Here is a 21477-nt window from a genome sequence, read left to right on the forward strand (position 1 = left end):
TACATCTTCTATTTTTGCCAACATTTTTGAGATTTGTTCAAAAACATCTCTTGCTCTAGATCATTCATTTTAATTGCTGGGTAGATTCCATTATGAATGTGTAGCAGTTTATTCCTGCTCATGTTGATGGACTTTTGGGGTATTTCTAAATTTCTGCTATACAAATAAAATGCTACAGTAAGCATTTTTTATACGTATTTCCTGTATTCATGTGCAAGAACTTCTCTAGGCTGTATATCAAAGAGGAAAGTTGCTAGGTTGTACGAAAAGATCGGCAGTTTGAACCCAGCAGCCGTTCCGTGGGAGAAAGATGTGACAGTCTGCTTCCATAAAGATTTACAGCCTTGTACACCCTGTGGGGCAGTTCTCTTCTGTCTTATAGGGTTACTGTGAGTCGGAATCAACTCGATGAGTGTGGGCTTTAGGTTAGACACATCTACAACTTTACTAAATATTGCCTAATTGTTCTTCAGATGGTTATGAAAATATACAATCCTATCAGCAATATATAATGAGCTTGCATGGTGCAAGTGGCTTGCAGTCAGCTGCTAACCTAAAGGTTAGTGATTCTAATCCACGCAGCAGCTCTGTGGATAAAGGGCCTGGCAAACTGCTTTCGTAAAAATTAGTCATAAAACCCTATTGAGAAGTTCTACTTTGTAACACATGGGGCTGCCATGAGTCAGGGACCACTTAAAAGCAACTAGCGACAATAGTCAGCAGTATATGTGAGAGTTTCATTTGTCCTACAACTTCAGAATTATTATTATTAGACAGCATTTATTATATTAGAGTTTTTAATTTTTGCTTTTTTATGAGCATGCAGTAGCTGTTAAAAATATTGCCTGAAGCTATTAATTGATACTGCCTTTGAAACCATTCAATTGAAATAAACAAACATTCCTAAAAAATAACAAATAATTTTTGCTTTTTATTAATCTCTTATATTTTTGTAGCTCTGGTTGAAGAAGTATATTGTGCACAGAGGGAACGCGATGAAGCTATGATGTCTAGACTGCGATTAGCCAATGAAGAGAGAGATGAAGCAATTGCACGAGCCAAGCATATGGAAATGTCTCTGAAAGTGTACGTGCACATCTGAATCTAATATATATTTTATATAGCTATTAGGAGCATATATAAAGTGCAGGTATAATCTGTGGCTACATATTCAAAAACGTTACTGATTCTTCTATATTACACTAGGAATTTTCAGTTTTTTCTAAAACCTTTCGCATTATAGTAGTAGTTCGCATGTTAAGGGTAACAATCACTGAGAAAAATTGTGCATCACTTTCAGCACAGTTACTTTCTTTTCTCCACTGCTTCATAGTTCTGTTGATGTCCTTACTCTACCTTCTTTTGGGGCTCCTCTTTTCTTCCCTCTCCTTTTTATTATCGATTTTTTAAATTTATTTCAGCAGTCTGGGTACTTTTTCTGCTCTCTGCTTAATAGCCTTGCTGCTGTTCTTCACTACTTTTTAGTTCTTTCACCTGTGACTCTTAAACTTTAGTGATATATGCAAAGAATGGAGCCTAAGAGTCTCCATGTTTATAACTAGCAATGCATATGATTCTGATAGAGATAAATAATAGACTAAACATAGAAAACAATGCCCTAGAAATAAGTACTCAATTTTTTTTAATGCACATATTAATTACCTGGGAATCTTTTAAAATTTCAGATTCTGGTGCAGTAAGTCCAGATGGGCCTTGAGATTGTGCATCTCTTACAAACTTTCAGATGATGAAAATGCTTCTAGTCTAGGAACATGCTTTGGGTAAAAAAGGCCCTACAGCATCTAGAAATATGTTACCTGTAAAGATGGAATGTAGGTGTTTATAATCATGAATATACTTATTGCATATTTGTTCCCTGCCCAGTGTTGTTTTAGGCTCTGTGGGGGATGAGAGAAAAGTACTAATTAAACAAGGTTCATTAAGGAGAAAAAATTAAACATCATTAAATAATACTAACAATGACAGTGTTTAAATTGTCACAGTTTCATAGACTTTCTTTGTTTTTGAAGGCCTTGACAGTTTTGAGGAGTACTGCTCAGGTATTTTATAGAATGTCTTTCAATTTGGGTTTGTCTGAAGTTTTTATTATGCTTAGACTAGGCTTATGGGTTTTGGGGATGAAGACCACAGCTGAAGTGCCATTTTTATCACATCATTTCAAGGGTGCATACTGTCAGTATGACTTAGTACCAGTGATTTTAACCTTGATCACTGGGCCAAGGTAGTTTTGGCAGATTGTCTCCACTATAGTTACTTCTCCCCTTCTTGCTATCCACACTCTACTCTTTTGAAGCAAATCACTTAAGTACAGCCCATACTCAAGGATAGGGGATGGGTGGGAGGGAGTTAAGTTCCAAATGCTGGAGGGGAACATATTTATGTAAATAATTTGTGCTTCCTTTGTACAGGAAATTTGCCTCTTTTCCCTCATTTGTTTATTCAGTCATTTATTTATATCAGTATGGACTTGTGGATATTTATTACTTTCTGACATTACCAAATAGATACTTCAGGGTCATGTCGTGTATTCCCTGTACCATCCCAAGAATCAACCATTTCTCCAAGAATCCTTGAAGAATGATAATTAGAAGCCAAGATCTGGGTGCTGAGTATGCTCATTGTTGCTGGGCTACGACTACTACGCCGTCTTAGCAGACGGAGCTAGGAAATATATGTATGTGTGCTAACGGACTTGTATGCAAGCCCTGGTGGCACAGCGGTTAAGAGCTCGGCTGCTAACCAAATGATTGGCAGTTCAAATCCACCAGCTGCTCCTTGGAAACCCTATGGGACAGTTTTACTCTGTCCTATAGGGTCGCTATGAGTTGGAATTGACTTGATGGCAACAGGTTTAGTTTGTTTTTGTTTTTTTATCCATTATTATTTGTATATTTATCCATCTGATTCTATATGAAGCTACATGAGTTCATACCAATGTCTCCAACGCTTGCATATTTGTAATTTCCCTCTCCAGCAGTGAGAAACCTGGCTCCTACCATCCACCATCCACTTACTTGTTCAACCTCAGTAAACAGTATACAACCTTGGTATAACTTTTTCAGAATCATTGGTCTCTACCGATCTACCATGAGAAACAACTTTACCAAATAGAGTACACTTCCTTTAGTTTTTAACCTGTTTACAATCAAAATACCATTTCCAAAGTTGCTTAGGTTGGCTGTCTTTTTCCGCCTGCTTCCTAAAGTGAGGTCATGCCATATATTTGTAATACAGTTAGGTTCTTTTGTCACAGTCTGCATTCCATCCTGGAGTCTCCTGACCTCCTGGTTGATTTTTTTTTATTTGTGTACATTAAGGTTCCCTCTTTATGCCGTAAAGTTCTATTGGTTTTGAGAAATGCACAGTGTCACATATCCAGACTAGTTCCACCACTCTAAAAATCCCCATTCTTCCTCTAGTCAAATAATCCCCCCTTCTCAAAATCCTGGCAGCCGTTGTTGGGGATGGTGCAGAACCAGATAGTGTTTCGTTCCATTGTGTATGGGGTCACCATGAATCAAGTCAGACTGGACAGCAGCTACCAACCACAGTGTCTGTTTATTGATGAATAGTATTCCATTGTATGGATGTACCATGATTTATTTTTCCACTCATCTATATAAAGGTTATCTTGGTTGCCTCCACTTTCTGGCGATTATATATAAAGTTGTTATAAGCATTTGCATGCAGGTTTTTGTATGGACATGTGTTTTCAAATCTGTTGGTTAAACCTAGTAGTGCAGTTACTGTGTTGTATGTTTACTCTGTGTTAATTTTATAAGGAACTGCCAAACTCTTCCAAAGTGCATTCCCACCAGCAGTGATTCAGAGTTCTGTTGCACTGCATCCTTGCTAGCATTTGAAATGTTTGATTTTTTTTTTTTTTTTTTAACTATTCTGATTGCTGTGTGGAGTCCTTGTTAGTGTAAACGTCTATCGCATTTGGCTGCATATTCAAAGGTTGGAAGTTCAAGTGCACCCAGAAGTATTTCAAAAGAAAGCCCTGACAATTAACTTCTGAAGAATCAGCCATTGAAAACTCTATGGAGCACTGTTCTACTCTGACATACCTGGGATCAACACGAGTCGGAATCAACTCGATGGCAACTGGTGACTGGTTGGAATAGATGTGCAATGGTATCTCATTATTTTAATTTGTGTTTCCCTAATGACAAGTGAAAAGGAGCCCTGATGACTCAGTGGTTAAGTTCTCGGCTGCTAACTGAAGGTCAGTAGTTCAAACTTTCCTCAGGAGAAAGATATGACAATCTGCTTCTGTAAGTCTTAGAAACACTATGGGGAAGTTCTACTCTGTGCTGTAGCGTTGCTGTGAGTCAATATCGAGTCAATGGGAATTGGTTTTGACTTTTGGTAATGACAAGTAATGTTGTACTTCTCTTTATATGTTTATTTTCCATCTGTATATCTTTTCTGGTGGCATGTCTGTTTAGATATTTGGCCATTTTTCAAATCAGGTTATTTGTTGTTGAGTTTTTTTGTTTGTTTTGTTTTTTAAATAATATTTTATTATGTTTTTGGTGAAAGATTACACAGCACTTTAGGTTCCTTTTTTTTTTTTTTTTACAGTTTGTTCACTGACATTGGTTACATTTTACAGTGTGTCAACTTTTTTATTTCCGTCTGGTTGTTATATTTCCAATAATCTTGTTTCCCTGCCCCCGTTGCCTCCTCTTTGCCTTGGAATAAATCTCATATATGATTTTTTTAAAGGAGCACAGTACTCCAAAAAATATTGTTTATTTTGTGAGCCAGTCGGTTATTTAGCCAAAGGATGACCTCATGGAATTGTTTTGGTTAAAGGTTTAAAGAGTATCTCAAGGTGATAGTTTTGGGGAGTTCTCCAGTCTCAACAGGTCCAGTATGTCTGGACTTTTTAAGAATTTGAGTGCTGTTCCACATTTTGCTCCCATTCTGTCAGGATCCATTGATCGCGTTCCTGATCAGAACAGTCGGTAGTGGTAGCCAGGCACCATCTGGTTCTTCTGAACTCAGGGTAGATGAGGTTGTGATTTGAGCAGACTACTTATTGTTGAGTTTTAAGGATTCTTTATATATTATGGATACAAGTCCTTTATCAAAAATGTTTTCACGTATTTTCTGCCGGTCCATGTCTTGTCTTTGCATTCTCTTAACAGGGAGTTTGGCAGAACAAAAGTTTCAATTTTTGATAAAATCCACTTTATCAGCTTTTTCTTCCAAGGATCATGCTTTTAGTATTGAATCTCAAAACTCATTGCCGAATCCAAGGTCGCAAAGATTTTTCTTTTGTTTTCTTTTAGAAGTTATAACTTTCGACTTTTACATTTAGGTCTATGATACCATTGTGTAGGTATGTATGAGGGTTCTCTTTTTTTTTTTCAACATATGGGCATTCAGTTGTTAAAACACCATTTGTTGAAAAGGCTATCATTTCTCCAGTGAATTTCTTTTGTACCTTTTTAAAAAATCTGTTCACGATATTTGTGTGAGTCAGTTTCTGGGCTCTCTGTTCTGTTTCGTTGATCTGTGTGTCTGTTTCTCTGCTAATACCACACAGTCTTAAATACTAAAGTTTTATAATAAGTCTTGAAATTAGATAAAATCAGTCCTCTAGCTTTTCTTTTAGGGAATTTGTTTTGGGTATTTTGGTACTTTTGTCTTTTCAGATACATTTTTAGAATCTGTTTGCTTATATCTACAAAAAAGCTTCCTGGAACCAAATGTTTCTAAAGATTTTTTTTTTCAAAGTTGGTACCTTTTTACTTATTTCAGTACTCCAGCCATTACAGCCTTAGAATTCTTTGAGGATTTGCAAGTACTATTACATTTAGTTTGTCAGCTGCTGATCAGTGTTACATTGTACTTACATACAATTTATGGCCATAAACTCTGTTACCTAAATTGATCACCAATATTATTTATGAGGCTTGGTTCCAAGTGGATTTTGATGCTTTTCAAAAATAAAAATCCTTCCTCAAAAGTTAACAAATCAGTTTTTCATACAATGTTATTTGAGGTAGGTGACATTTATGCTTTATATGTCAGAAACCTTAGAGCAGTTGACTACTTGCCCACCCTCCCACCACCAAAAAAAAAAAAAAAACCACTGCTGTCAAGTCGATTCTGACTCACAGTAACCCTTCAGGACAGAGGAGCACCACCCCATAGGGTTTCCAAGGCTGTAAATCTTTACGGAAATGGACTGCTATGTCTTCCTCCCATGGAGTGGGTGCTGGATTTGAACCCCTGACCTTTTGGTTGGCAGCCAAGCACTTTAACCTCTGTGCCACCAAGTCTCCCTACTACTCGCCCAAAGACTCCTAACATCAATCAGTTGCCTACTGTAGGACTTGCCTACCTCAGATTTATGTGGGTAACTCAAACTTAGCATGTCCAAAATGAAACTTACTAGTTCATTCTTAAAATCTTATTCTCCTTCGTTCTCCTATCCTGATCAGCGGCACAATCATCTGCCCATATATCCAAGCCAAAACTTCCTCAGAAACCATATTGAATTGGTCTTTTAATTTCGTTCATTCTTTGTCTTTAGCTGATAGATATAAATTAAGCCTATCCATGTTTCCTATTATATTTTTTACCTCCTTTGTCTGTCTGCTTTTCTTTGAGCATATATTTGTTACAGTTTTTATTACAACATGTTAAAGTTATTTCTTTCTACTCCTTGAGGCAGAACCTTTTGTATTTTGTTCTTTGTAACATCAGTGTTAAGGGGGGAATGGGAAAGGGAAAAACTAATTAATCCATTCAACAAATTTTTTTTTAATAATTTTTATTGTGCTTTAAGTGAAAGATTACAAATCAAGTCAGTCTCTCTCACAAAAACCCATATACATCTTGCTACACACTCCCAGTTACTCTCCCCCTAATGAGACAGCCGGCTCTCTTCCTCTCCTCTCCCTTTTCATGTCCATTTCCCCAGCTTCTAACCCCCTCCACCCTAGCATCTCCCCTCCAGGCAGGAGATGCCAACATAGTCTCAAGTGTCCACCTGATCCAGGAAGCTCACTCCTCACCAGCATCCCTCTCCAAGCCATTGTCCAGTCCAATCCATGTCTGAAGAGTTGGCTTTGGGAATGGTTCCTGTCCTGGGCCAACAGAAGGTCTAGGGACCATGACCACCGGGGTCCTTCCAGTCTCAGTCAGACCATTAAGTCTGGTCTTCTTGTGAGAATTTGGGGTCTGCATCCCACTGCTGTCCTGCTCTCTCAGGGGTTCTCTGTTGTCTTCGCTGTCAGGGCAGTCATCAGTTGTAGCCAGGCACCATCTAGTTCTTCAGGTCTCAGGCTGATGTAGTCTCTGGTTCATGTAGCCCTTTCTGTCTCCTGGGCTCGTAATCGCCTTGTGTCCTTGGTGTTCTTCATTCTCCTTTGATCCAGGTGCGTTGAGACTAATTGATGCATCTTAGATGGCTGCTTGCTAGCGTTTAAGACCCCAGACGCCACTGTTCAAAGTGGGATGCACAATATTTTCTTAATAAATTTTATTATGCCAATTGACTTAGATGTCCCCTGAAACCATGATCCCCAGACCCCTGCCCCTGCTACGCTGGCCTTCAAAGCATTCAGTTTATTCAGGAAACTTCTTTGCTTTTGGTTTAGTCCAATTGTGCTGACCTTCCCTGTATTGTGTGCTGCCTTTCCCTTCACCTAGAGTAGTTCTTACCTACTATCTAATTAGTGACTGCCCCCTCCCACCCTCCCTCTCTCCCCCCTCTCATAACCACAAAAGAATGTTTTCTTCTCAGTTTAAACTTTTTCAAGTTCTTATAATAGTGGTCTTATACAATATTTGTCCTTTGGCCGCTGACTAATTTCACTCAGCATAATGCCTTCCAGGTCCCTCCATGTTGTGAAATGTTTCACAGATTCCTCGCTGTTCTTTATCGATGCATAGTATTCCATTGTGTGAATATACCATAATTTATTTATCCATTCATCCATTGATGGGCACCTTGGTTGCTTCCATCTTTTAGCTATTGTAAACAGTACTGCAGTAAACATGGATATGTATATATCTGTTTGTGTAAAGGCTCTTGTTTCTCTAGGATATATTCCAAGGAGTGCGATTGCTGGATCGTATGGTAGTTCTATTTCTAGCTTTTTAAGGAAACGCCAAATTGATTTCCAAAGTGGTGTACCATTTTACATTCCCACCAGCAGTGTATAAGTGTTCTAATCCCTCCACAGCCTCTACAACATTTATTATTTTGTGTTTTTTGGATTAGTGCCAGCCTTATTGGAGGGAGATGAAATCTCATGGTAGTTTTGATCTGCATTTCTCTAATGGCTAATGATCGTGCACATTTCCTCATATATCTGTTAGCTACCTGAATGTCTTCTTTAGTGAAGTGTCTATTCATATCTTTTGCCCATTTTTAATTGGGTTGTTTGTCTTTTTGCAGTTGAGTTTTTGCAGTATCATATAGGTTTTAGAGATCAGGTGATGATCAGAAATGTCATAGCTAAAAACTTTTTCCTGGCCTGTAGGTAGTCTTTTTATTCTTTTGGTGAAGTTTTTGGATGAGCATAGGTGTTTAATATTTAGGAGCTCCCAGTTATCTAGTTTTTCTTCTACATTCTTTATAATGTTTTGTATACTGTTTATGCCATGTATTAGGGCTCCTAACTTTGTCCCTATTTTTTCTTCCATGATCTTTATTGTTTTAGATTTTATATTTAGGTCTTTGATCCATTTTGAGTTAGTTTTTGTGCATGGAGTGAAGTATGGGTCATGTTTCATTTTTTTGCAGATGGATATCCAGTTATGCCAGCACCGTTTGTTAAAAAGACTGTCTTTTCCTCATTTAACAGTTTTAGGGCCTTTGTCAAATATCAACTGCTCATATGTGGATGGATTTATGTCTGGATTCTCAATGCTGTTCCACTGGTCCATGTGTCTGTTGTTGTACCAGTACCAGGCTGTTTTGACTGCCGTGGCGGTATAATAGGTTCTAAAATCAGGTAAAGTAAGGCCTCCCACTTTGCTCTTCTTTTTCAGTAATGCCTTATTTATCTGGGGCCTCTTTCCCTTCCATATGAAGTTGGTGATTTGTTTCTCCATCTCATTAAAGAATGTTGTTGGGATTTGGATCCGAATTGTGTTAAATGTATAGATCGCGCTTGGTAGAATAGACATTTTTATAATGTTAAATCTTCCTATCCACGAGCAAGGTATGTTCTTCCACTTATGTAAGTCTCTTTTGGTTTCTTGCAAAAGTGGACTGTAGTTTTCTTTGTATAAGTCTTTTACAGCTCTGGTAAGATTTATTCCTAAGTATTTTATCTTCTTGGGGGCTACTGTAAATGGCATTGATTTGGTGATTTCCTCTTCGATGTTCTTTTTGTTGGTATAGAGGAATCCAACTGATTTTTGTATGTTTATCTTGTATCCCGATACTCTGCTGAACTCTTCTATCAGTTTCAGTAGTTTTCTGGAGGATTCCTTAGGGTTTTCTGTTATAAGATCATGTCATCTGCAAATAGAGATACTTTTACTTCTTCCTTGCCAATCTGGATGCCCTTTATTTCTTTATCTAGCCTAATTGCTCTGGCTAGGACTTCCAGGACAATGTTGAATAAGAGTGGTGATAAGGGGCATCCTTGTCTAGTTCCCGATCTCAATGGGAATGTTTTCAGGCACTCTCCATTTAGGGTGATGTTGGCTGTCGGCTTTGTATAAATGCCCTTTATTATGTTGAGGAATTTTCCTTCTGTTCCTATTTTGCTGAGAGTTTTTATCATGAGTGAGCGTTGAACTTTGTCAAATGCCTTTTCTGCATCAATTGATAAGATCATGTGATTCTTGTCCTTTGTTTTACTTATGTGGTGGACTACATTAATTGTTTTTCTAATGTTGAACCACCCCTGCATACCTGATATAAATCCCACTTGGTCATGGCGAATTATTTTTTTGATATGTTGTTGGATTCTATTGGCTAGAATTTTGTTGAGGATTTTTGCATCTAAGTTCATGAGGGATATAGGTCTATAATTTTCTTTCCTTGTGGTGTCTTTACCTGGTTTTGGTATCAGCGATATGGTGGCTTCATAAAATGAATTTGGTAGTGTTCTATCCTTTTCTATGCTCTGAAATACCTTTAGTAGTAGTGGTGTTAACTCTTCTCTGAAAGTTTGGTAGAACTCTGCAGTGAAGCCGTCTGGACCAGGGCTTTTTTTGTTGGGAGTTTTTTGATTACCTTTTCAATCTCTTCTTTTGTTATGGGTCTATTTAGTTGTTCTACCTCTGTGTTAGTTTAGGTAGGTAGTGTGTTTCTAGGAATTCATCCATTTCTTCTAGGTTTTCAAATTTCTTTGAGTGCAGTTTTTCATAGTAATCTGATATGATTCTTTTAATTTCAGTTGGGTCTGTTGTAATATCACCGCTCTCATTTCTTATTCAGGTTATTTGCTTCCTCTCCTGTTTTTCTTTTGTCAGTTTGGCCAGTGGTTTATCAATTTTGTTGAGTTTTTCGGAAAACCAGCTTTTAGTCTTGTTAATCCTTTCAATTGTTTTTCTGTTTTCTATTTCATTTAGTTCAGGTCTAATTTTTATTATTTGTTTTCTTCTGGTGCCTGTGGGTTTCTTTTGTTGCTCTCTTTCTCTTTTTTCAAGTTGTAGGGATAATTCTTTGATTTTGGCCCTTTCTTCTTTTTGGGTGTGTGCATTTATTGATACAAATTGGCCTCTGAGCACCGCTTTTGCTGTGTCCCAAAGGTTCTCATAGGAAATGTTTTCATTCTCATTGGATTCTCTGAATTTCTTTATTCCATCTTTAATGTCTTCTATAATCCAGTCTTTTTTGAGCAGGGTATTGTTCAGTTTCCAAGTGTTTGATTTCTTTTTCCTGATTTTCCTGTTACTGATTTCCACTTTTATGGCCTTATGGTCAGAGAAGATGCTTTGTAATATTTCAGTGTTTTGGATTCTGCTAAGGCTTGCTTTATGACCTAATATGTGGTCTATTCTAGAGAATGTTCCATGTGCACTAGAAAAGAAAGTATAGTTGGTTGCTATTGGGTGGAGTGTTCTGTATATGTCTACGAGGTCAAGTTGGTTGATTGTGGCATTTAGATCTTCCGTGTCTTTATCGAGCTTCTTTCTGGATGTCCTGTCCTTCACCGAAAGTGGTGTGTTCAAGTGTCCTACTATTATCGTGGAGCTGCCTGTGTCACTTTTCAATGCTGATAGAGTTTGTTTTATGTATCTTGCAGCCCTGTCATTGGGTGCATAAATATTTAATATGGTTATATCTTCTTGGTTTATTGTCCCTTTAATCATTATATAGTATCCTTCCTTATCCCTTCTGAAGGATTTAACTTTAAAGTCTATTTTGTTGGAAATGAATATTGCCACTCCTGCTCTTTTTTGATTGTTGTTTGCTTGATATGTATTTTTTCCATCCTTTGAGTTTTAGTTTGTTTGTGTCTCTAAGTCTAAGGTGTGCCTCTTGTAGGCAGTATATAGACGGATCTTGTTTTTTAATCCATTCTGCCACCCTCTGTCTCTTTATTGGTGCATTTTAGTCTATATATATATATATATTTTTTTTTTGATTCCATTTATATTCAGAGTAATTATGGATAGGTATGAATTTAGTGCTATCATTTTGATGTCTTTTTTTATGTGTTGACAGTTTCTTTTTCCCAGTTGATTTTTTGTGCTGAGTAGATTTTCTTTATATATTGTCCTTTCCTCATATTTGTTGTTGTTGATTTTGTTTCTACTGAGTCTATATTTTTCCCATGTATTTTATTTTGATGACTAGGATACTTTGTCTCCTTTGTGGTTACCTTATTATTTAAATCTAGAAAAATATCTAAATTTAAAGCTAACTTTTATTGCTTTGTATCGCCATATCTTCCTCTTCATATGGAAGGTGTATGATTACATTTCTTAGTCCCTCTTTATTATTTTAATGTTGTCTTCTTTTATATAATAACATTGCTGTCACCCTGTTTGGACCTTTTGTATATTTTTTTAATAATCTTGCTTTGTTTTTTTGGATTTCCCTGTCTGGGTTGACTTCTGGTTGCTCTGCCCAGTGTTCTAATCTTGGGTTGATACCTGATCTTATTGATTTTCTAACCAAAGAACTCCCTTTAGTATTTCTTGTAGTTTTGGTTTGGTTTTTACAAATCCCTCAACTTGTGTTTATGTGGAAATGTCTTAATTTCACCTTCATATTTAAGAGACAGTTTTGATGGATATGTGATTCTTGGCAGGCAATTTTTTTTCCTTCAATTTTTTAAAATACGTCATCCCATTGCCTTCTTGCCTGCATGGTTTCTGCTGAGTAGTCCGAGCTTATTCTTATCGGCTCTCCATTGTAGGTGACTTTTCATTTATCCCTCGCTGCTCTTATAATTCTCTCTTTATCTTGGGTTTTGGTAAGCTTGATTATAATATGTCTTGGTGACTTTCTTTTAAGATCTACCTTACGTGGAGTTTGATGAGCATCTTGGATAGATATCTTCTCATCTTTCACAATATCAGGGAAGTTTTCTGCCAAGAAATCTTCAACTATTCTCTCTGTATTTTCTGTTATCCCTCCCTGTTCTGGTACTCCAATCACTCGTAGGTTATTTCTCTTGATAGAGTCCTACATGATTCTTAAGTTTTCTTCGTTTTTTTAAATTCTTTTATCTGATTTTTCTTCAAATATATTAGTGCCAAGTAATTTATCTTCAAGCTCAGAAATTCTAGCTTCTACTTGCTCAATTCTGCTCCTCTGACTTTCTATCGAGTTGTCTAATTCCATAATTTTATTGTTAATCTGAATTTCTGATTGCTGTCTGTCTATGGATTTTTCCAGCTTATTAAACTTTTCATTATGTTCCTGAATAATCTTTCTAATTTCTTCAGTTGCTTCATCTGTGTGTTCCTTGGCTTGTTCTGCATATTGCCTCATTTCCTTCCTCATGTCTTGAAGGTTTCTGTATATTAAACTTTTGTATTCTGCATCTGGTAATTCCAGGAAGGCACTTTCAGCTAGAAGATCCCTGGATTCTTTGTTTTGAGAGCCTGTTGAGGTGATCATGGCCTGTTTTTTTTATGTGACTTGATATTGACTGTTGTCTCCGAGCCATCTGTAAGTTATTGTATTTAGTTTATGCTTGCTTACCGTGTCATAGCTGCTTGCTTTGTTTTGTTTTGGTATACCCCTATGGGTTGCTTGAGTAAGCTAGCTTGATTCATTTCGCCTTCGGAGCTCTTGTGTCCTGTTCCCAGCTGGCTGGAGCTGTTATCAGGTATAGCGGTCTAGGAGTCCATTCACTTTTCTTGTATGAATTCAGCTTAGGTTTCCAGGTAGCTGATATCAAGTGTGTGGTACAGGCTCTGTCCTACAGTCTTAGAGGGGCAGGGGTGATTGGCTTATATACCAGTATCTGATTGCAGCAGGGGGTCACGCTCTGACCAAGGCAGGGGGCTAAGAACCAACCCCCAAGTGTCTCTGAGGAAAACGCGTCTCTGTTCCCTAGAGCGTGCTGGTGGGTGGGTTCTGTAGAGGGACCATGGGCAACCAGAGTTTTTGGTTGTAAGGACTGGGAGGTACCAGTTATCCCTGGACCCCTGTCGCGGGTGGCTGGGTGACCTGAGTGGAGCTACCAGTCCTTAGGTCCCTGATGTGGGTAGGTGAGGACCTTGTTTAATAGGCAAAGCAATGTCAAACATCAAACAGCCACCTCTCCACCACACAGCTGAAATGGTTGGTGTTGGTCAACAAGGGCCTATTCTCCTGAAATAGGCCCACACAGGTCCATGCAGAAGGGAAAGGTGCTCAAGGTCCACAGACAGTTTATGCCTGGACAGGAGCCGCTTCTGTCCTATGCTCCCCTGATTAATGGAGCAAGCAAATTATCTTTTACCCCCAATTGCAAATTTTTTCCCTCCCCAAGGCCGGGAGGATGGCTCTACGTGCTCACCAGGGTCTATCTCAGGCCAAGGGATTCAGCCGCTGAAGCTGGCTTGGGGGTGGGGGGGGTCGCGGTAAAATATACGCAAGTACTTAGCTTTTGCCCAGAGCTCTCTTCTCCTCAGGTTCCGGAGGTGTGAGTGGGCTGTGTGGCTTGCTGCTTCTCCCTGAGGAAACTGTGGCTGAGCGCTAGTACCAGCCCGCCACCGCCGCCGCCACAGCTCCAGGAATGATGCCTGAGTGCTCCCCACCTTCAGGTCCGGCAACTTCTCTCCACCTCTGAACGGCCTCTTCCTCCCCCTGCCCCTCAGTTCATTTTCTAAGCTTGCCTTTGATGCTCAGGGCTCCCAGTTTGTCACAAATATACTCATTTCACTTGTTTTTTCTGGTCTTTGTTTTAAAGAGGGCTTGATGGAAGCATCTGTCTATTCCACCATCTTCTCAACAAATATTTTTAATACATATTTTGTGTCAGGTACAGTGCTAGTTACTGGGGACAGAGCATTATGGCTCCAATTTAGCTAGGAATATAGACATTAAGTAAATAATTACATAAATAATATACATTTATATGAATAATTATTCGTTCCTAGGAAGAAATTTTGAAGCCTGGTGGTGCAGTGGTTAAGAACTTGGCTGCTAACCAAAAGGCTGGCGGTTTGAATCCTCCAGCTGCTCCTTGGAAACTCTATGGAACAGTTGTATTCTGTAAGGTCACTATGAATCGGAATCAACTCGATGGCAACAGGTTTTAGGAACAGTTAATAAAAGGGGCTTCTAATGTATTATAGTTTTAAGGTGCAGGAGGTGATGAGAAAAGGCTCCACATATGAAGCAGGAACAACATCAACAGAAAGAATAGTATGTCAGCATAGTTTTAGATGATTATATTCAGGTGTCTTTGTCTTCCTCAGCTAAGTCTATAGGTTCTGAACCTTCAACAGTACATTTTAGAATAAATCTTTCTTAAGATAGAACCAATTCATAACTATGTTTTGCTTAACCAAAAGGCATATTTGGAGGCATTCAGTGTAGGATAAAACTATAAATTATTTTATATCTCCTTTTGTTTTAATTCCCTATTTCTTGCCTCCTATAGTCTTCAAAGTCTTTTTTTTTTTTCTCTCATTTTCTTTACCACTTCTTATCTACTTTCTTTCCTTCTGGCCTGTTTTATTATTCTCCTACTTCTCTGCCTTCCCTTACCTGTCTTTAATGTTTGTTGTTTTTTTTTCCCCCTTCTTCCTTTTTTGGCTTCTATCCAAAACTAGAAAAAGAGTAGAAAGGATTCAGGTTAAAAAGACCTACATATACAAACTGATATACACATGTTTGCATATGTATATTCCAAATTTGAATTCATGTTTTTTTCATTTTCTTTGTTATTGATGATTTTTTTTTTAACCATTTTAAGGGTGGTACATCAGACTTAGAGAATAAAAACACACAACTTGGAATTTTCTGATTCAAGTAAATCACTAATTCATTTTATCAGTTAAGGTCAAAGTTTTGCTTCCTATCACTGAAAAGGGGAATGACTATAAGTTCAGAAAGGAAAAAGCTGATATTGACTGATTTAGGGATAAATCAAGAAATGTGACATTTCATGGATGAGTCTTCTTCGCTTAGAGTACAAGGTTGTCAGTCAGAATTTGCGTGGTATAGGAAATCAATTGAAACTTGAGCCCATGAACGTTTACTTCAGCAAAATTCTTGCTAATTATCCTGACTGTGTCAAGTTAGAATGTTGTAAGCCTAATTTAGACTTGAAGAAAGGTTGAGATTCTTTTGTATAACTGTAAACTTCATATTAATTAGTGTAATTTATAGTTTGTCAGTTCCATATAATACTAATTATTATTTCAATTCTTTATTTAGACCAAGATAAAGCTTTATATGTTGTTCAGGGTGCTAGTAAACCTTAGTACCTTCTCAAAGTCATTTTATATAAAAAATTAAATGCCTGGTATAGATGCTTTATCTTTTTTTTTTAGGTGGTTTTGCTTTTTTTGTCTAATTTTTGTGTTGTCTTATGTGATACAATAAGTGATAACGCCTCTTTTAAGCTTGAAATTAATTTTCTAAAAACCACTTTTGTTGATTCTTAATCTTAAACTAAATATTGAATGATCCAGCTCAGGAAAATAAATATACTGAACTGGCACTTACAGTATATTAATGTCAAGGATTTGGCCTCATATTTCAATACTCTATTGTGACACTGTGAATTGGGATTGCCTTGACAGCAATGGGTTTTGGTTTGGTACGAAGGGATTGGCAAACTGAGGACTGAGGTGCGCCTCTAGCCTGCCACCTGTTTTTATAAATGTTCTGTTGGAACACAACCACACCCGTTCATTTGCTTGTGTGTATGGATGCTTTAGCACATAGGAGGGCAGAACTGAGTAGCCGTGACACAGAACATATGGCAAAGCCTAAAATATTTGCTGTCTCACTCTACAGAAAAAAAGTTTGCTGACTTCTGAGGTAATAGATATAGATACGTGGTAGAGACTAAATTAGGAAATAGCTTATCTTTATCTGTGGAAAATACTGGCCCAGAACTTTAAAGAATTACAAATGGAGAAATATAAGCATCAGCCTTTTCTTTTTCCAGGTTCTTGTTTCTGTTGAAAGTTACTTGTTTCCTATGTAAATTTGCAAATCCTGGATTAACCAATAAAGGTTTATTTTTTCCTTGATGGCCATTTATTACTATATTTACATCAGTTTTAAAGAATAATAATAAAGCTGAGATCCAAATACTAAATGATTGACTTGGCTCGCTCATGTCCTAAGCACTAGAACTTGCACACTAGCCTCACCGAAACACATGGTGCAAGTTCATACATCAGCAAAACATGGTTCAGATTCATACATCACTGTATATTGTGCATCTTTAGGGACAATCATGTAAATTATTTAAAGTATGAATGGTAAATTCACATGCCAGAGATCTACTCACTGTATTTCTTTCATTAACTTAGCCACAGTGTGAATGGCCCTTCAGCTAATAAAATCTGATTTTGATTTTTTAAAATTTTAGTTGTTGTCAGAGAATTTTAGTATTTGTGTAAATATCTCTTTGAAATGTGTTAAGTTAAAACATTTAAACTCTTCACCTGCCTCCCCTTAAAGTAGTAATTCTTCACATTGCAGTGCCTGGAGACAGCTTATAAGTATTACATAGAAATTCTTATACTTTTTGTCAAGTTTATTATTTGGGATATACAAATTGAGTAATTTACCTATAGTATTATTTTCTTGTAATCATATATAATTCTTTGAAACTGAGCATAGAAATTTATAACCTTGAAATAAATATTTCTTTAGCAAAGGTTTCCAGGAATCTACCAGTTTAAATGTTTAATTATCATGTATGTTGTCACATTTTAAATTATGAAGTTTAATAATGTAATTGTGAAATTTATAAAAATTTAAATGAAATTTTATTTAAAATTGCCTTAATTAACTCTTAGCTTAACTTTATCTAAAGAGAATAACATTAAGATAAATATTCTTTACCACATGTGGCTTCGTTAAAAATAATATTTACCCAACCAATAATTGACAGTAAAATGCTACTGATGTTTTTCAAATACTTTTACTGTGATTTTAAAAAAAACTAAGAATTTTATTATAAATTCCCGCTGTGCTCCTTAATTAAGTAAAAAAGAAGTGGTTATCTTCACTGTTCTTGTAAGACAAGCTTTTGTGAAGCAGCATCTTTGAAAACTGCTGATTTATTCTGGGAGGAAAAAAGATAACATGCGAGGGTAGTTGCTCTTATGTAAGTGTGAATCCAAGTAGTAGTCATTAGTAATTTGATATACAATTAAATATGTATAATTTAAAGGTATTATACCCTACTGTTAACTTATACTACTAAAGTGTATGAAGAAGTAGTTTATTTTTTATTTTTCTGTTAAAATGCTATTTTCTAAAATTTATACTTTCTCTCCATAGAGATTTCATTGAATTATGGAGTTTGGAATTGTGTTGTGTTATATTTATTGAGTGTCTTCCATTATTTCTTTCTAGTATCCTTTTCTCTGTGTGTTGGGGGGGTTAAATCATAGGGGCACAGAAATTAAAAAAAAAAAAAACACTGAAAAAACAGGAACATGTATAACTCAACTTTTTAGTACAATTTCAAAATAATTGAGAGAATTTCTAGAATCACTAATACCCACTACAGATTTTCTTTCAATTTACCCAATTTAATTGTTGCTTAAATTATTTATAGATATTTTTAAGTTTCAGAAGACTTGTTATGTAACATAAGAATTCCTTCCTTTACTGTGTGTCTTCAGTTCACCAACATCAACAAACATTTCAGCAAGCTCTGTAGCTCTTATAAGACAAAATGCACTTATTAGGGGAACCAATTTACTTTCTTTGTCTTTAAATTAAATAATTATATACAAGTTATGAAAAGGGAAAGTATAATGTTAACCACCCAAAAACGTGGTTCAATTTTGACCAGCCTTCCTATATAGTGTATTTGGTTTAACAAACAGGAAGCAACAAGAGATTTTCAGGTCAAATTTAGTTGTAATTATTTGTCATTGCTTTTGAGGGAACTTAAACTTTGTAATAAAAATACTTGCCTTGTTTTATTTGTGCTGGTGTCCAAAAGAGAGAGGAAATACAGTTTCTGATAAGAATTGAAAGTCCAGGAATAAATATAATGATGAGCATGAGTGCGTCTATCACTGGGGAACTTTCTTCATCTAAGCACATATGAACAATTGATCCTTGTAGTCATATATAGCAGTAAACATTAATAACTTAACAGTCTGAATTCAGTGCAGAAGATATGGAGCATTATTGAAAGATGGAGTCGAGCAGGTGGCACTTTAATATGTTCAGTGTCATGGTTGACTCTAAAGACTAGTCGAATGAAATTACTTGAGGTTCTAAAGATTTAAAAAGCGAACTCATTTTGCTGCTCTAAGGAAATGCTACTGATGAGGCTTTCTGTGTCCCTTTTTTCTAGGCTAGAAAATATTAACCCTGAAGAAAATGACATGGTAAGCCATTCTCTGAGGAGATTTCTTGATGTCAGTCTTATATCTTAGAGGCTTAAGTTCAATTGAGTGGGTTTCAAGAACTAAGATGTGGGAAAAAGAAGAATTGACACACTAATAATGTACATCTTTGCTGCAATATGAAAATTCAATAACTTCACTCAGTCAATTTACAATTCACATGTGCCTATTAATTAAAACCCTATATTAAATAAAATATATTAAAACTTCATGTCTGACTAACATATAATGGTGTTGGTAGACATTACAGGAATTACTGAACAGAATAAACAATGCAGACACAGGGACAGCTATTCAGAAGAATGGAGCTATAATTGTGGATAGAATCTACAAGACCAAGGAATGTAAAAAGAGAATAACTGCAGAAGAAATGAATGCAGTGATAGAAGAACGGGATGCTGCTTTGTCTCAGGTAACTCCGCGTGTATCTGTAGAAGCATATACTTAGACTACTCCAACACTCCATTAAAAATTACTTTTACCCACACGTACTTAATTCACATTACTTTTTAATATATAATCAATACACAATGATTAGATACATTAAAATAATTGCATATTTTGTTACACTGCTTTTCCAATATATGCACCTTTATTTCTTAATAAAACTGTTAATGTGTTATAAAAATACTGTTATATTTTTTAAAGTAACCACTTTATATGAAATGTCTTACTGGAATCTCCATGTTTCATGGGCTGAAATTATGTCATTACTGTTTTATTCTCAGTATCTAATTTCATGCCTTTTTAGTAAACATTGATAAATGAATCAAATTAGTATATTCTTTTCTGATCGTTACCATCACCTTCCTGCTCTAGGAAAACCTGATTTCCTCCCTGACTGCTTTTACTGTGGTCCTTTCCAGTTGTGTTCTTTTCATACCAGTTATACCACTGGGCTTGGAGGCTTGTTTCCTGTTAGTGCTTTTAGACCAGTGTTTCTTTTTTCCTCCCTAAACACCTACCTCTTTGAAGCTCATACATCAGGCTGTATTATTAGTAAACACTCCTGTGGCAGTCATCTACACGCTCCTAGGTCATATCCCCTCATTTTTTAAAGACCTTAGCGTCTATTTCATGGTATGTTTCTTCAGCCTGCTCCTGTCATACTTATTGGTGAATGATTTTTCAAATATTCTGGCCTCTCATTTCCTTGATTGTCTGTTCTTCAGTGATCATGTGCTCTCCACTACCTCAGCCATGTACTCCATGGTCATAACTTATTCTTTGTCATTGTCGATCTGTTTTAAGTACCCCACTTTCTGACTGTCACCTACCATCTTTCCAGCTCATTCACTCTAGAATGCTAACTCCAGCAATTTTTCAATTCCACTGGCACCTATAGAATATTTTCTACTTACTACCTTTTTTCTATTCGTCAAACCCCTTATGTCCTCATTTCCCTTCTTAGCTTAGATTCCATGGCCCATTATTACTGCCAACTTGCCTATAATATAACCTCAGTTCTCTTGCCCTGTCTCCCTTTCTCCTACTTACCTAGTATAAACCTAAGCCTAGTTAAATTCAACTCTCTGCCTATTCTAAATGATTACAACTTGGGCCGGAGAAGATCACACAAATTTGCTGACTGTAAACTTACCTTAAATTCCTGACCACCATCTTCATGTAGGCCTTTAGTGTTACCTGGCAATCTTCTTGCCTTTGGTTTGTCCATTCACTGCCTCCTCTAGAGTACTCTTTTATCTCTTTTCCTTTCTCCTCAGATATCTCCTCCTCATCATTAAAACAGAGAACTTCTACATGTCTCCACAATTTCATCTACCAACCTACCTGCACTGATTTGCACCCGTATCCTATGCTTCTGTTTAAGGACAGTCTCTCTGCTTCTGCACTACTTCATATCATTTATTTGCTTGCTCAAGCTTGTCATTTAACCAGTTGTCCCTCCTCTCTCCTACTTCATGAAATGTGTCCTCTTAATTCTTTTCTGTCACCATCCAAAATGCTTTACTATCTCTCATGGAAGCTGGGTGGAAGTTTCGTGAAGTCTTGGTCCGCTTTTATTTCACCTATACTTTGGGTGATGCCTTTAGGCTGTCAACTGAGGGCTGAGTACTCACTGCTACTCTTGGCAGATCCTGTCTTTGTCTCTTCAGCACACTGTAAGACTGTAGAAAACTCCCGTTATTCTTTGGCTTGGGCCTTAGCTTTTTAACTTATCTCCCTGCACAGGTTTAGAATTTGGAAAATGATTTGAGGGGGAAATCAGTCTCGCGTCTCCAGTTTGTTGACTGGTTTCTCTGTCATGCCTAGAATCTGCAAAACTCCCAGGGAAGGGAAATGACTGCAGATTCTCAAATCAGCTCTCTCCAGTTAACCCCTCTTCAGAATCTTAGGCACTCAAGTCATTGTTGCAGCAGTGGCCCTCTGCTGCCTTTACACAAATAATTTTTATATTTAGTTTGGCTTCTCTTGTTCTTGGCTGGAGCATTAGTCTGCCACAAATGATTC

At 36.8% G+C, this 21477-nt stretch overlaps 1 protein-coding gene across 1 annotated transcript in view; it reads left to right on the forward strand.

The window, feature by feature from the left end:
- The window catches only part of MIPOL1 (mirror-image polydactyly 1), a 304146-nt gene that overhangs the window by 108777 nt on the left and 173892 nt on the right, over positions 1-21477 (forward strand). Inside the window, exons 7-9 of the mRNA XM_010588600.3 lie at positions 957-1086; positions 18954-18987; positions 19247-19417. Of these exons, the coding sequence (XP_010586902.1) occupies positions 957-1086; positions 18954-18987; positions 19247-19417 (335 nt within the window). The remainder of the gene's footprint in view (positions 1-956; positions 1087-18953; positions 18988-19246; positions 19418-21477) is intronic.

This window comes from Loxodonta africana, chromosome 10, assembly GCF_030014295.1.
Source record: "Loxodonta africana isolate mLoxAfr1 chromosome 10, mLoxAfr1.hap2, whole genome shotgun sequence".
Taxonomy (NCBI): Eukaryota; Metazoa; Chordata; class Mammalia; order Proboscidea; family Elephantidae; genus Loxodonta; species Loxodonta africana.